At 40.5% G+C, this 16,772-nt stretch overlaps 1 protein-coding gene and 2 pseudogenes across 1 annotated transcript; 2 read left to right on the top strand and 1 right to left on the bottom strand.

The window, feature by feature from the left end:
• Positions 1–206: 206 nt before the first annotated feature.
• On the top strand, positions 207–1,331 carry LOC111412801 (annotated as a pseudogene).
• An 8,567-nt stretch (positions 1,332–9,898) lies between these two features.
• Positions 9,899–11,371, bottom strand: LOC111412578. Its single transcript, XM_023043512.1, has 3 exons — positions 11,173–11,371; positions 10,384–11,016; positions 9,899–10,242 (listed from the first exon to the last, which is right to left on the bottom strand). The coding sequence occupies exons 1-3, from the start codon at positions 11,369–11,371 to the stop codon at positions 9,899–9,901; spliced, it is 1,176 nt and encodes a 391-aa protein (XP_022899280.1).
• A 1,785-nt stretch (positions 11,372–13,156) lies between these two features.
• LOC111412577 lies at positions 13,157–15,405 on the top strand (annotated as a pseudogene).
• The last annotated feature ends 1,367 nt before the right edge of the window (positions 15,406–16,772 follow it).

Here is a 16,772-nt window from a genome sequence, read left to right as displayed (position 1 = left end):
GTGATGACGATTAGTAATGGTCCGTGTGTTAGCATATTCTATTCCGATATTGAATTTTTATCTTTATAGAATATTTCTTCGATTCTGGGATAATTGTGACGACTAATAATGGCACTACATTTTAACATATTTCATTCCAACAATATTATTTGTCTATAAAATACGCTTACGATTCTAGGGCAGTGGCGTATACTCAGACACTAATTTTGGAGCAAACTCATAGCTTCCCCTGCATCAATGGCTTTAGCAAATCCAGTGGATAACCAATATAAAAACGTACTGAAATGCCCTTCCCCTGCATCAATGGATTTAACCCCTCGGAAATGCAAAACTAACGTACGAAAATTCCAGTCTGAGGAAGATGTCGCCAAGGCTCTTGCAAAATACGTCGCAGATTTGTCGGAAAAATATATCAGAGAGGGGTTATTTCTCTGTTGTTCTTTCTGGAGGTACCCTAATCCATACATTGAGGTACGCCTGTTATTTTGTAAATGGAATCTACTGTTTTTCCCCTACAATTCCTGTAATCAAACGGGTTACATTTGTTTTCGATCGTTTAGTAAATTTGATAATTTGATTTGGATGTTTAAAGGAAACTGGTGGAATGTCCTTACAAAGGTTCAGTTGATTGGTCGAAATGGCTCATCTTTTGGGTGGATGAGAGGGTGGTTCCTTTGAATAGTCCTGACAGCAATTATAAACTTGCTTACGATGGTTTTCTTTCAAAGGTATGCAAAATTTCGAGATATTTTTGGTCTGTAAATTAACTGAATGCATAACAATTCATGTAACTTTGCAGGTACCAATTTCTCCCTGTCACATTTATGCCATTAATGAGCAGCTGTCGCCAAAGGCTGCAGCAGATAATTATGAAGCACGTCTCAAGAATTTGGTCAATAAAGAAACTATACCTGTATCAGATGCTAGTGGATTCCCGAAATTTGATCTTATGCTTCTTGGAATCGGGCCAGATGGACATGTGGCTTCTTTATTTCCTACACGCCTGCAGCGTTTTGAGAAGAAACGGTGGGTTACTTTCATTACCGACTCTCCCAAACCTCCTCCAGAGAGGATCACTTTCACGTTTCCTGTGATCAACTCATCTTCAGAGATCGCAATGGTGGTCACCGGCTCTGAACTGGCGGATGCCGTAAAAATAACATTGGGTGGCGTACTTCCTCCTGGTTTAACTCCCCTTCCGTGCATGGAAGTTTCACCCGAAGAAGAACTGACATGGTTTTTGGACAAGGATGCTGCTTCTAAACTGTGATTATGTGCACTTTGTGTTGGAAGAATTACTTGTGCCCTTGTTTGTGGTGTTGTGTTTCATAATATTCTAATGAATAAGTTGTTGGGTTGTGTGCCCATATAATATAGTTATGTCTAATAAAATGATGATTTAATTGTAAGCAAATTTTATTTTTATTTATTTACTGTTATTGTATTTATTTGATATTGAGCAAAAGAATAAAAGCGTCAACGATCACTTCACTTGTGAATAATATAAGTTAGGTATTTCCGTCGAGAAGCAAGGTGTGACAAACTTATAATCTGATCATGAATAAAAATTTTCACAATCAAGTATGAGGGTTGACACCTTGTATCGAAAGGTTGTAGAGTTGACTATTTTACCATTCGAGTATGCAATTTGTCATTATCGTAAAAATGGTTTGATAGTAACACTAGTACATTTGAAATGCATCGAATAGATTGTGTAGAATTTAAATTTATAACATGACTATGTGAAGAATTAAATTCCAGTTGATCAATGTGTATTTCATCTAAATCTCTTGATAAGATTGTGTATATATTTTCGTGATTTTATTAGATTTTTATTTTACTAATGGATGAGATCAATTTAATAATAATAATAATAATAATAATAATAATAATAATAATAATAATAATAATAATAATAATAAAGGTAGAGAACATTAATTCATGTCGGGAATCGTCGCTTTGAAAAAAGGGTCAAGTGACTATTAAATCTGATATCATTGTTTGGAAGTAGCTAAACTTCAACGTACATAAATTAGGTCACATGAACTTTAGAGAAAATATAAGTTGATGAGAATAATCGGATAAACAAAACGACTATTTATGATTGTACTCACTTATCGGATCTTAGAATAAGATGAAATATATACATATATAAACAGTAGATCAAAGACAAATATTGCATATATATTTTAGTTTAGGTGATTTTATGTATTTCAAGAGCGCAACCTTTTGCATTAAATGAAAAAGGCTAAGGTAATAATTAGATTATGTGGCTTAAGTTCGACTAGATAAGATCTATTTATTGGAGTTCATAAAATATTTATCTGAACATATTCCTATATATGGTAGCTTTAAAAAGGTTTGTACTCAACTACAGTTGCTATGAAAATTTTGAATTTCATTATAATTGTACAAAGAAAAAGAAAATATTTTGTTTTGTATTCTTGGTCTGTCATATCCAGAATTAGGGTTTTTGATTTAATTGACAGGTGTCCACTCACCAATATGATATGTGTGTGTCTATATATATTGATGCTACCAAAAATCGTACCTGTAGATTTTTCGAGCTTGATGATTCGGATTGAGCACGATCGTAGTCTTCCGGTACCTGAAACAAAGGCAACGAGGTGTCTGCTCGTTGCCCATCCGATATTTAAGTCAGAAAAGGGATTGAAAGATGAATATATGCTGGATATTGTGTGTGTAGAACGTACGTGAATAATGGACCTGGGTCCTGTATTTATAGTGGTAGGTAGTGCACTTCTAGTAGGATTGAATACGTTGGACGTTCTTATAGAGTCCTGCCTGAGAGAAATATGCTATTTGTAATATAATTGCATGATCAATGATACTATTGTTGACAAAGAGTTCTTATGGACGTAGGTGTCCTGAGTGGAGATGTTTGAATCACATTGAAATCCTTAGAAGGCAAGACTTATTACGGGCTCGGGTGAATTGGGTGGAGGGATAGTGCTCGAGTACTTAACCTTGAGGACTTATGAGCTTAGGAGATAGAGAAGAGTCCTCGGGTAAATACCCCGATGACCATGAAACCCCGAGGACTATAACTCAGAATTGGATTATAAGATTAAAAGTGCACTCGAGATGAGAGTCGTCGAGACATGTCAGTCCTCGAGTATACAACTTGGTAATGTCACTGGCCCCCGCGCACTCCTCTGTAGTGCTCGCGCTCGATGGAGGGGTGCGCTTGGATGTACGCCACGTGTCGCATCTTGAACGGCTCAAGATAGCGATCTTTGGCCTTCCGTATTCCCTTCCTATAAATACCCTCATTTACCTTTCACTCTTTACTTTTACTCACTGTGAAAAATCTCTCTACAAGCTCGTGCTCGAGGAAAGTCATCCTAATTTAGGTGTCGGGAATTATTCAGGTAAGGCTTCGAGACTTTAGTTATTTTCCTAGTACTATTTAAGTTATGTCGAGTAGTGAGGGTAGTGGTCATTCTGAGAGCTCGGGGGGTAATGAGGGTTCAGGAAGGGTGTTAATACCATTAGCTATTCCTGTCAACGCCCGACCTAGGTCCTCGGGTGATGTTGTCTTGGAGTATCCTAACGAGGTCTGTACCTTGAAGGAGCACCTTGCAATAGCCATGGCTAGGGAACATGGGTTAATGCCTAACTGTGACATTAGATGTCCAAACCCCGAGGATAGGATGGTAAGGGCTCGACAAGGGGAGTTCGTTATTTTTAGGGAGACTCTTAAGGCTGGGTTCAGGTGGCCATTGCATCCTTTCTTTACTGCATTACTGGTCGAGCACTCCATGTGTCCTGGGCAATTAGGGCCCAATGCCTGGAGAATGGTAGTATACTTCTTCATTGCTTGTAGGTATTTAGGCATCGTCCCCTGTGTTGACCTTTGCAAGTTGGTCTTCGAGCTCAAGAAACACCCTAGATATACGTGCTTTGGGTACCTCTCGACCATAGGAGGGTTCAGGGTCCCGAGGATGTCTAGTTCTTTGAAGGGGTGGAGGGCGGGTTGGTTCTATGTTATAGCTCGCGACCTTGACTTTCCTTTCTGGCCTGAGTGGGGAATCCCCGACGCCGAGAAGTTTTGTGAGGGTAAAGTGTATCTAGACCATTTGGAGCGAGATAGGAGGATGCTGGTGAAGTTGTGCCCTCTGTTCTGGAGCATGAAAGAGATCGGGGAGGAGGTGATAGATCTAGCAGACGTTAGAGGCGTTGAGGGTAGGGTTTACCTCTACCATCCATGTTCTTTTGGAATATCTCGAGCTTATGCTCGTTCTAATGTGTTATTCTTTCTTTTCAGGAATGTCTTTTGATCCTCGAGCATTGCGTAACTTCGTCAATTCTAGGGCCATTGCCCAGCCTCAGGGCCAGCCCCAGGTGAGGAAGAAAAGTAAGAAGAGGCCTCGAGGACCCCAATCTGACCACAACCTCAACCAGAGCCACCAAGCCCAAGGTTCCAGCAAAGCCAGAAGTCTCCAACTCCCAGGGTCACTCCTCGAGCTCCCTCCGAAGTCGTCGATTTCGAGGACGACACTACTCCTATGGTGGCTTCAATTACTAAGGAGTTTGAAAGATGCCACCTGGTCCCGAGCCTGGTCACAAAATACTGGGAGGATGTTGAGCTTGATGAGGGCGTCAAGGCCCTCGAGCTCCTTACAATGAAGGTTATCCTCGATACTTTTACTTTTCATTCTTTTGTTTACTGTGCACGATGCTCGAGGTTTATTGCTTGTAGGTTTTGAGTATTGCTTGAGGAGTCACCCAACGAGGTCTTGGGGAGTCCAAGAGAATTGCTGCTATCACAGAGTCCTCGAGAAGTAAAGACGTGAGGATTGTTGAGCTCGAGGCTGAGCACGAGGTTTGGCTGAAGGAGCGTAAGGATATCCTTAGGAAAAACAGGAATATGAGGAACGAGGTTGGGGCTATAAAGGATGAGGCCGAGGAGGCTAAGCTCGAACTGGTGTGAAAGTCCAAGGAGTTTGAGGACAAGATGGCGGAGGTTAAGGAGCGAGTTTGGGAAGAGTTTAAGACGTCTGTGGATTGCGACAGGATCAAAGGCGAGTACGCCTCGGGTGCCTATCTCCATGCTTTTAAGGAGGTCCGAGCTTTTCTTCGAGCAAGGTTGCCCGACATTATCCCTGAGGACCTGAAGACAGTGCCCTCCATTGCTGATACTCTCGAGCTCTCAAAGTCTGATGATGGGAGAGCAAATGAGGATGACGATGGCATGGAGGGGGGAGAGGCTGAGGATGCAGATGATGAGATCGACATTACAAACCTCGATCCCCCATTGTGGCATATAGGCTAGGCAGATCCCTCCTCGATCCTCGTGCTCTGTATTTCTTTTTGAAACACTTTTTTTGAAATGTAATTAAGTGTTTTTCTCGAGGTTAATAGTAAATGATAGCTCGATCTTGATCACAATTCTCGAATATTTGTTTTAAGATTTATGTTCTGTGTATATTGTCGTTTTTTTTTTAGAGTTTAACCAAAAATGATCTCGACCATTAAGATAATTAATACCTCAATGATAATGATTCATTGCTAATCTCGATGCCTAAATGAAGTTTTAACCTCGACGCCGAAGATATTATATCTGACGACAAAGTTTCATTTAGGTCATGCTCGACCAATAGGATTATCTCGAGGACTAAATTTCGCAGTTATTTTCGAAATTATGTACTAAGCTCGAGCATAGTACATGTTTATCTCGAGGACTCAATTTCACAAAATCATTTTTGATGATCATTGTTGAGCTCGAGCACATGAGTTATCTTGAGGACTTCATTTTGTAAAATCATTTTTCGATATTAGGCTTTTAGCTCGAGCATAGTAAATCTCGAGGACTTAATTTCGTAAAATTTTCTAAGGTAGTAACTCGATCAAGTCATTCTTTAATAGGGGGATTATCTCGAGGACTAATGACAATGTATGGTACCGACCTATAGCGTGATTCTCGAGGACAATGATGGCCTTTTTATAAGATCTGACATATCATTGATCGGGCACTGTGTGCTCAGGAAGGTTACTTGTATCGTTTGCCCTGGTAACAATTTCTATGTGTTTGCTTGTGGTAAGATTTTTTGCTTGCACGGGACAAGGCTTTTTTGGTTGCTTGCGGGGGGCAAGACTTTTTGGTCGCTTGCGTGGGGCAAGGCTTTAATTGCTTACGCGGGGTAAGGTTTTTTGATTGCTTGCGTGGGGCAAGGCTTTAGTTGCTTACGCGGGGCAAGACTTTTTGATTGCTTACGCGGGGCAAGGCTTTAGTTGCTTGCGCGGGGTCAAGGCTTTTTGTGGCTAGATCATATTTTGATAAATAGCTTTATCATACTTTAAAAATAGACTTGGCACGCAGGCCTGACAACTAAAAACGTGAACCTTAGCACGCAGGCCTGACTACCGAAAAATAAGACTTGACACGCAGGCCTAAAAATTGAAAACGTGAACCTTGACACGCAGGCCTCAATACCGAAAAATGGAAAAATGGGTTATTTGTAATATACTTTTAGATTCTCGACGTTCCATGGTCTTGGAAGTGGTCTTCCTGATGCATCCCTTAAACTGTATGCACCTCCTTGGAGCTGTCGAATGACTTCGAAGGGCCCTTCCCAAACTGGTCCTAGCTTGCCCGGAGCATGTCCCGCTGCTTCGGCCCTTCTTAACACAAGGCCTCCAGCTCTGAATCTCCGTATCTTTACTTTTTTATTGAAGTATTTTGTAATTTTATCTTGGTAAGAGGCCACTCCTAAAGCTGCCTGGTCCCGAACTTCTTCCAAGAGGTCGAGATGTTCAGTGGTGTCTCCTGCATCTTCAGGCTCAAGCCTTCTCTGGCTGGGCAACCTAACTTCAACAGAGATGGTGGCCTCAATACCGAAAGCCAACATGAAGGGGGTTTTCCCCGTAGTGGTTCTGTGGGACGTTCTATACGTCCAAAGTATGTAAGGTAACTCATCAGACCATGAACCTCTTACATCTCTGATCCTTGTACGGAGGTCTTGCAATATAATTCGATTGATTACTTCGGCAAGACCATTACTTTGAGGATGGGAAACTGATGTCAAACAGTGGTCGACCCCCAGGTTGGAGCAGAAGTTTTTAAATTGTGCATTGTCAAACTGCCTGCCATTATCAGTTATGAGGACTTTTGGTATCCCGAACCTGCATATGATGGACTTCCAAATGAAACTTCTCAACTTAGGCTCTGAAATTATTGCCAAAGGCTCGACCTCCACCCACTTAGTGAAATACTCTACAGCCACCGCCACAAACTTCAGTTGCCCCCTAGCTATTGGAAAGGGACCAAGGATGTCAATTCTCCACTGCTCAAACGGGGCCGTGCAACTAATGCTAGTGAGGTCTTCTGCGGGAGAATGGATGATATTGATGAATCTCTGGCACTTGTCACACTTCTTGATATATTCCTAGGCGTCTTTCTTCATGGTAAGCCAATAATATCCATACCTTATGAGCTTGAAGGCTAATGCCCGAGCTCCTTGATGGTTCCCGCACACCCCTTCATGAACTTCTTTTAGGGCCTAGGATGATTCGAAAGGCTTAAGGCATCTGAGGTATGGAAGTGTGAGGCTTCTGCGAAATAGAACTCCCTCAATAATGCAATACCTTGGGGCTTCGGACCGGATGCCTCTTGCTACTCGAGGATCTTCTGGAAGATTGCCATGTTTTATGAAGTCCACTATTGGATCCATCCACAATGGCTCATCATCAATATCCATGATGCCTATGGTCTGATTGATGCTTGGCTCGGTTACAATTCTAAAGTGTACTGTCCTGTCAAGTCCATCTATTCCCATAAACACCAATCTTGACAAAGCATCGGCCTTACAATTCTTAGCCCGAGTAATCTTCACAATTTCACACCCCTTGAACTTTCTCTAGAGATCATGCACTTTCAAGCAGTATAAACTCATCTTCTCATCCTTTCTATCGAATGTCCCTTCAATTTGTCCAACCACCAACTGAGAATCACTGTAAATTTTGATATTTTCAAGCTCGAGATTGATGGCAAGTTCCATGGCTATGATGACGACCTCATACTCCGCTTCATTATTGGTCGCTTCAAATTCGAACCTGAGTGCACACTGAATGTTTATGAGCATGTCCGGGCTTATGATTATGACCCCTACACCCGAGCATCAATATCCATGATACCTATGGTCTGATTGATGCTTGGCTCAGTTACAATTCTATCGTGGACTGTCCTGTCAAGTCCATCTATTCCCATGAACATCGATCTTGACAAAGCATCGGCCTTACAATTCTCAGCCCAAGTAATCTTCACAATTTCACACCCCTTGAACTTTCTCCGGAGATCATACACTTTCAAGCAGTATAAGCCCATCTTCTCATCCTTCCTATCGAATGTCCCTTCAATTTGTCCAACCACCAACTGAGAATCACTGTAAATTTTGATATTTTCAAGCTCGAGATTGATGGCGAGTTCCATGGCTATGATGACGGCCTCATACTCCGCTTCATTATTGGTCGCTTCAAATTCAAACCTTAGTGCACACTGAATGTTTATGAGCATGCCCGGGCTTATGATTATGACCCCTGCACCCGAGCCCGAGGAATTTGATGCTCCATCTACAAAAATTTGTCACATGCCTGTGGTCGAGCTCGAGCTACCATCTGGCCCCCGAGGCCTTAGGGTGAGTTCTGCAATGAAGTCAGTTAAGGCCTGAGCTTTGATAGAAGGACGGGCTTAAATTCTATGTCAAATTCTCCAAGTTCAATTGCCCACCTCAGTAGTCTTCCTGAGACGTCTTGTTTCTGAAGAATGTGCTTTAGAGACTGATTGGTGAGCACTATAATAGGATGTGACTGAAAATATTGACGAAGTTTTCGTGTCGCTACTATCAATGCAAGGACAAGTTGTTCTGCCAAAGTGTATCTCGTTTCTGCATCAAGTAGGACTTTGCTTACGTAATAAATGGGTTGTTGGCCCCTGTTAACCTCTTTCACCAAGACACCACTCACTGCATTCTGAGATACGGCTAAGTACAAATACAGAGTATTCTCCAGGCTCAGGTTTGGTGAGAATAGGAGGAGATTCCAATGTCTGCTTGAGCTCCTGAAAAGCCTTCTCGCACTCCTCATTCCATTCAAAGTAATGATTACGCCTGAGGGCTTTGAAGAAGGAGAAGCACCTGTCTGCTGCTCGGGACATGAACGTGTTTAAGGCGGCTACCCTGCCTATCAAATTTTGAACCTCTTTCTTGGTCCTTGGTGATTCCATTGTTGCCAAAGCCTGAATCTTGTCAGGGTTGGCCTCAATCCCCCGATGAGTGATTAAAAAACCCAGAAGCTTTCCTGAAACTACGCCGAATACACACTTCTCTGGGTTGAGCTTCATCTTATATTTTCGAAAGGTGACGAACACCTCCTCTAGGTCGGATATGTGTTCCTCTACCTTCTTACTCTTTACAACCATGTCGTCCACATAGGCCTCGATGTTCTTCCCTATCAGATCGGCGAAGACTTTGTTGATGAGCCTCTGATATGTTGCCCCAACATTTTTCAACCCAAATGGCATCACCCTATAGCAATATATGGCCGAATCAGCCATGAATGAAGTCTTCTCTTGGTCTTCTTTGGCCATGAGGATTTGATGATACCCTGAGAATGCATCTAAGAAGCTGTACAGCTTATGTCAGGATATGCTATCCACAAAACTATCAATCCTAGGTAGCAGGTAGCTGTCCTTTGGGCATGCCTTATTCAGATCTGTGAAGTCAATGCAGACCCTCCATTTACCGTTGGACTTTTTCACCAGAACAACATTAGCGAGCCAATTGGGGTATTGGACTTCTCTTATGAACCCCGCTCTTACCAATTTACCGACCTCTTCTTGAATGACCACACGTCTTTCTGACGCGAACTGCCTCTTCCTTTACTTAACAGGTTTGGCCCCTGGGCTGATATTGAGTCTATAGACGGTGAATTCTGGGTCTATCCCGGGCATATCCTCCACCTTCCATGCAAAAACATCGATGTTGCGGGGCAGACAATTAAGGATTTCCTCCCGGAGGTTGGCCTGGAGATCCCGACCAATAGTGACGGCTTTCCTATGCTCGAGCTTGACCACCTTTAATTCTTCAACGGGGGCTAATCTGTCCCTTGGCTCGAGCTCGAGGTCTGAAAGTTGCATGACGTCTGTACTCATTCCTCTAATGCTAGTAACATAGCACAGTCTGGCAGCCGTTTCGTTTCCTCTAACTACTCCGATGCCATGACCTGTGGGGAATTTCATGGCAAGGTGGAAGGTTGATACAATAGCCTAGATCTTGTTTAGTAGGGGTCTTCCCAGAATGATGTTGTAGGCCATTGGGATGTTAACCACTTGGAATGGCGTGATCTCTGTCACTTATGTATTACCAGATCCTAATGTTAGCGGGAGCTCGATGATGCCTTCAGGGATAATGACTCCACCACCAAATCCCTGTAGAAGGGTCTTTACTACTTTGAGCTGTTTCTGAGAGATCCCCATTTTGGCGAAAGCCTCCTGCGAGAGTATATTTGCTGCACTCCCATTATCAATCAGAATCCTCTTTACTTCGAAGTTAGCCACAACCGCAGAGAAGACCAAGGCATCGTCATGAGGATATGATATTCCTTCCAAATCTCTTGCACCAAAAGTGATGTCTTTAACTTCATCACTCGATTCTCTTAGGGTATGAGCATGTTGGAGGGCATACTGCTTTCGCCCACTACTTATGTCTCCACCGGATGCTATGCCCCCAACGATAATATTAATGGTTCCGACAGTGGGTTGAGCACTGCTTCCGGCTCCAGGCTCTTTCCGATTGTCACGGTCATGCCTTGGCCGTTTATCATGATCAATGTAATTTTTTAAAAATCCTCTTTTAATGAGAGCTTCGATTTCCCGCTGCAAAGCTTGACAATCTTCCATGGTATGCCCATGATCCCGATGAAATTCGCAATATTTGCTCCTATCTCTTGTGTCAGGGGGGACTTTATCCTCGAAGGCCACTTTAATTTTTTCATATCCTTAATCGCCATCAAGATATTGGTCTTAGAGGTGTTCAACCGAGTTAGAGATGCTGAGGGCGCCTCATATCCTTAATCTCCATTTTTCCCGAGGATGATCATGTCAGGGAACGGGATCATGTTGCCTCTTGTTTTCGACCTTTTCATGAGGAGGACCCGCTCTCCTTGGATTTAACATCTCCTCCTTATTGATGTACTTTTCAGCTCGGTTAAGGAGCTCGATCACTGTCTGTGGTGGGGTCTTTGATAAAGACATTTTGAAGACCTCACACCTTATGGTATAGGTGAGGGCAGAAACTGCTGCTGTAATGTGGAGGTCGGGTATTTGAAGTCTTTCCTTGTTAAATCTTGTCATAAAATCTCGTAGGGTTTCATTCGGCCCCTGGCGTAGTTGCATGAGGGAGGCTGCGGTTTTCCTGATTCGCTTGCTACTCGCAAAGCAGGCTGAGAACTTATCAGCCAAATCTGAGAATTAGGCTATGGAGTTCGGCTCCAATGTCGAGAACTAATCCCTAGCAGCATTAGTCAGTGTTTGTGGAAAGGCTTTGCACGTAACCTGATCCGGCGCAACTTGCAAGTTCATGACGTCAGTATATATATTGAGGTGGTTGATGGGGTCGAACGTCCCATCATACTCCTTAATGCGGGGATATTTGAATCTGTCGGGTAAGGGATATGACAATATCTCTGGCGTGAATGGAGAGTTAGGGGTGAAACCTGTTGGCCCCCGAGCATTCCGTTGCATACGAGCTGTAATTCCTTCTTGAATGATTCGGGCAATTTCACCGAAATTCATGGCGACCGACCTCGAGCCCGAGGCCATATTGTGAATACCCGAGGTTCCTACTCCGCCATTTGAGGGGTTCGGTGGTCGTGCTCGAGCATCGGCCATAAAATCGCCATGCTCCACCTGTGCTGGCGACGGATGTGAATTTCTTTGACTTAACAGTTGTGTGAGTATGGCCACCTGCTGATGAAGCTCTTTAAAGGCTTCGATTGTGATGATCGCTGGCAGAGGTGCGGGCACTCCTGAGGATTCTTCATGAGGAGCCGGTTGATCTTCGACATCGCCCCTCCGATGCTTAAGTCAAAAAAGGGATTGAAAGATGAATATATGCTGGATATTGTGTGTGTAGAACGTACCTAAATAATGGACCTAGGTCCTGTATTTATAGTGGTAGGTAGTGCACTCCTAGTAGGATTGAATAAGTTTGACGTTCTTATAGAGTCCTGCCTGAGAGAAGTATATTATTTTTAATATAATTGCATGACCAATGATACTATTGTTGACAAAGAGTTCTTGTGGAAGTAAGAGTCCTGGGTGGAGATGTTTGAATCACATTGAAATCCTTAGAAGGCAAGACTTATTACGGGCTCGGGTGAATTGGCTAGAGGGATAGTGCTCGAGTACTTAACCTCGAGGACTTATGAGCTTAGGAGATAGAGAAGAGTCCTCGGGGTAAATACCCCGATGACCATGAAACCCCTAGGACTATACCTCAGAATTGGATTAAAGATTAAAAGTGTACTCGAGATGAAAGTCGTCGAGACATGTCAGTCCTCGAGTATACAACTTGGCAATATATATATATATATATATATATAAAGAATAAAGTAGAAGTGAAGGTTGAGAGCTAAGTTCGTAAATTAAAGGCTGAAAGGTTCGTAAATCAGATTGAATCCGAAAATCAAATATCAATTTAGGTATAATTCTAAATTTATATATATTTTTATAATATACACTTGAGCATATAGTAAATATCCTAGTTTTTTGAATTAAACATTTTCTGTCTAATTCTTGTGTGAGCTTTCAACAAGGGGTATCTGAGCGATATAGATCGTTCATGTGCCTGTTATACTTTTTGAATATTTTTATTGTATATTTTAGTTGATTGATGACCAGGATTAAATATAATAAGATGATTAAATAATGAATATTTTCATTGTGATCCAATTATTTGTGGTCCAAGTTGTTAATTGTAATTCATTATTTCGAATCCGTAATAAGATATGTAAATTACGACTTTATCACTTTGATTTAATTTTTTTGTTTCAATTAGATACAAAATTATGAGCCTCCAATTGGGAGGTAAGATTTTTCTTTGTAATTTTTCAATTCTTGCATTATGGAACCTTTTGTATGTCGAGTGAAGAATTGAAGATCAAACCCTCGAAAGAGAGTGAAACTTATTTCGGTTTAAGCGTGAATGATAAGGAGAGAAAACTCAGAAAAGCTTTACTGTGTTTAATATTATTAATTGTGTATTTGTAGATTAAAGAGTTGTTAAAAATGAAAAGCAGACATTTTGTGCCATTTCCTCTAATATCAAAACTTGTGTCAGGTGCTAACATATTTTACTTTAACAATTGAACTTTTGTGTCTCTGTAAAGTAAAATTCATGCTACATGTACGTTAGATTTGACATCATTTATTATATTTTACCATGTGACATTATCTACTTCATTAATTCTGAATCTTGAAATTACATCAAGGCATTGCCACCCTCCACATAAGCGTATGTAATGCTAGATATACACAAAAATGCACATCTACCAAAATTTGTGAAATAGGCATAGGATTTTGGGCTAGCGGTGGGATATATTTTACACTACATGTAATGCTATATATACCCAAAAATGCACATCTATCAAAATTTGTAAGAATCCAAAAATATCCACCTGGTTGATCCTCACAAAGTGCATGGGATCGCGTGAATTAAATAATGTCCGATCTTCGAGATGTGTGTATTCTATCGTCCAAAGTATCAACGATTATGTTCGTGTAACATGATCCAATTTGTAAAATATGCATAGGATTTTGGTCTAGCAGTGGCATATATTCTACACTAAATTGTGCCACGTGCTAACATATTTTGAACATTTATCCCTATAAAATAGGTGTACGATTCTGAATTAGCGGTGGTGTATACTCGACACACAAAATTTTGCCGCATGCTAACACATTCTGTTTCAATAACTGAACTTTTTTTTTTTTCCTACAAATAGGAATAGCGGTGACTGATACTTGACAGTAAAATTTGGGGTAAATTCATAGCTTCCCCTGCATCAATGGCTTTAGACACTCCAGTGAAAAGCAAAACCAACGTATTAAAATTCCATTCGGAGGAAGATGTCGCCGTGGCTCTTGCAAATTACACCGCCGATTTGTCGAAAAAGCATATCAGAGAGAAGGTTTCTTTCTCTGTTGTTCTTTCTAGAGGTACCCTAATTGATACAATGAGGTACGCGTGTTATTTTGTAAATGGGCTTTCCCTTTTTTTCCATTCAATTCATGAAATCAAATCGTCCGTTTTTTTTTTTTGTTGATCTTTTTAAAATTTTGATAATTTAATTTTGATGTTTCAAGAAAAATGGTGGAATCTCCTTACAAAGATTCAGTTGATTGGTCGAAATGGCTTATCTTTTGGGTGGATGAGAGGGTAGTTCCTTTGAATAGTGGTGACAGTAATTATAAACTTGCCTGGGATGGTTTTCTTCAAAGATACGCAAAATTTCGAGATATTTTTGGTCTGAAAATTGAATTCATAACAGTCCGTGTAATTTTGTTAGTTGAAACTCAATTGTTATGAAGATATGTGCAGTCAAGACAGGCAAAAGGACTAATATTGCAAGTTTCAAGGCGCCAAATTAGTAAAACAGTTGTAAATTAAGGATAACCGTACGTATCCACGAAACAGCTTAAACTTTTAGACGAGATAATTTAGTTGTTTCCATCCCAAAAAATCAACGTAACAGGTAGTCCCTTTCAAGAGATTATAAGCCAATAATTTATATTGGACAAAAAAAATCGATTCTCTAAAACTTGTGACAATAGCATCATGCCTTCGTAGATTAATCAGAATTTCAAGAGCATTGGCTTTTCACTATTTTGGAAGGTACCAATTTCTCCCAGTAACACTTATGCCATCAATGACAAGCTGACACCAGAGGATGCTGCAGATGATTATGAAGAACGTCTCAAGCATTTGGTCGATAGCAAAATTATACTTCTCTCTGATGCTAGTGGATTCCCCAAATTTGATCTTATGCTTCTTGGAATGGGGCCAGATGGACACGTAGCTTCGCTATTTCCTACCCGCCAGCAACGTTAAGAGAAGAAGCGGTGGGTTACCTTCATTACCGACTCTCCCAAACCCCCTCCACCGAGGATCACTTTCACGTCTACAGTGATCAACTCAGCTTCAGAGATCGCAATGGTGGTCACCGGCGCAGAGCTAGCCGATACTGTAAAAAAGGCATTAGGTGGTGGACTTGCTCCTGGTTCAACTCCCTTCAGTGCATGGAAGTTTCACCTGAAGGAGAACTGACATGGTTCTTTGGTTCTTGGACAATGATGCTGCTTCTAAACTCTGATTACGTGCACTTTTTGTTGAAGGAAATACTCGTGCCCTTGTTTGTGTTGTGTTGTGTTTCATAATCTTCTCATGAATCAGTCATAGCTTTTTGTTGCATACCACCATAATGATTATAGGATAAAGATAGTTGTACATAAAAATGAGTCTATAAAGATATCCTCCATCTCCCATGGGATAGGACCCACCCAAATATTTTATTCGAGTGGACCCCACCCCATCTGAGATGGAGAACACCATAATGTACCAATCTTTATGTACACCTAGCATCTCTCATGATTATATTGGCATTGTTGGGTTGTGTGCTCTAGTATAGCTTCGCTTGGGGGTATAAGCGGTCCGATTTTATCAATTTTTGACAAATTTTCAAACCAAACCGTTTAAAACGGCTTGAGAAAAATTCAAACCTAAATCAAACCATTTTGAACAGTTTGAAAAAAATTCAAACTTAAACCTAACGGTTTGGTTCGATTTTAACCCGTCGGTTTTGCCATATATTTTTTTGTCCGTCTATTTTTATGTCATTAATTTATTGGATTTAATATATATTTATATCTCACCAGTAATAAATCTAAAACAAACTAAACCCCTGTTTGAACCAAATTTTTGGGACAAAAAAATGAAAATTTGGATCATTATTCTACAAGTCCAGCTGTCCTTGTTGACCTGCTATTTCATGTGTGGGACCCAACATCCTCTCCAATAGCCAATTTTCTCATTATGATGATATGAAAAATATGGCTCAAACAGAGGTTAAATATATCTACTATAAATTTAAATATTAACTAGATCAAAGTGAAATCACAATAAACTAAAACATAGTTTTTTTTTCATTTTTGTTCACCTTTTTTAGGTTAATGACGATACAATAACGTTATAATACAAGTCTACTAAACTAGATATTAGGTCAAAAAATATAATGATGTCTAACAAGACCTCGTGATCATTATATCTGAAAAAAAAAAGATATTGATTAAACAAAGAGAATAACAAACTACAATAATAAAACAATTGTTTATAATATCTAAACATAACAATTACACAAGTTTACATTTGTATGATGTTATGAATCACATTTAATTTCAGATTCTTACCTTAGTTTGCTCCAAAAAATTATTGATCTGAAATTTTATTTGTAGCAAATATTATCATCGAAGGTCTAGGATTTCTTTGTCTCTGATTTGGTATAATGGACTTCAATTCGACTTTGAAGAGTCATGAAAAATCTGAAAAGAAGTGTGTGGTGCTGGTGGCTCAAAATTGTGTTGGGTGTCGACTGGAGTTCATCTAAATTTTGAAGAGGAAAAATGCTTTTGATAGATTATGTTAGTCTTAAAATTATTAAATATATATTAGGATTATTGGATAATAATAATAATAATA

Source organism: Olea europaea, chromosome 16 (assembly GCF_002742605.1).
Source record: "Olea europaea var. sylvestris chromosome 16, O_europaea_v1, whole genome shotgun sequence".
NCBI lineage: Eukaryota > Viridiplantae > Streptophyta > Magnoliopsida > Lamiales > Oleaceae > Olea > Olea europaea.
Note: the sequence above shows the minus strand (reverse complement) of the source record. Positions and strands in the feature narration are given on the sequence as shown.

Excerpts from the sequence above, each read along its gene's own strand:
- LOC111412578 (XM_023043512.1), bottom strand. The coding sequence starts at position 11,371 with ATGACAAGATTTAACAAGGAAAGACTTCAAATACCCGACCTCCACATT. Across the intron at positions 11,017-11,172 it reads GTTAAATCCAAGGAGAGCGG|GATATGAAAAAATTAAAGTG; the intron begins GTCCTCCTCATG and ends ATGGCGATTAAG. Across the intron at positions 10,243-10,383 it reads CCCGCTAACATTAGGATCTG|GTCATGGCATCGGAGTAGTT; the intron begins GTAATACATAAG and ends AATTCCCCACAG.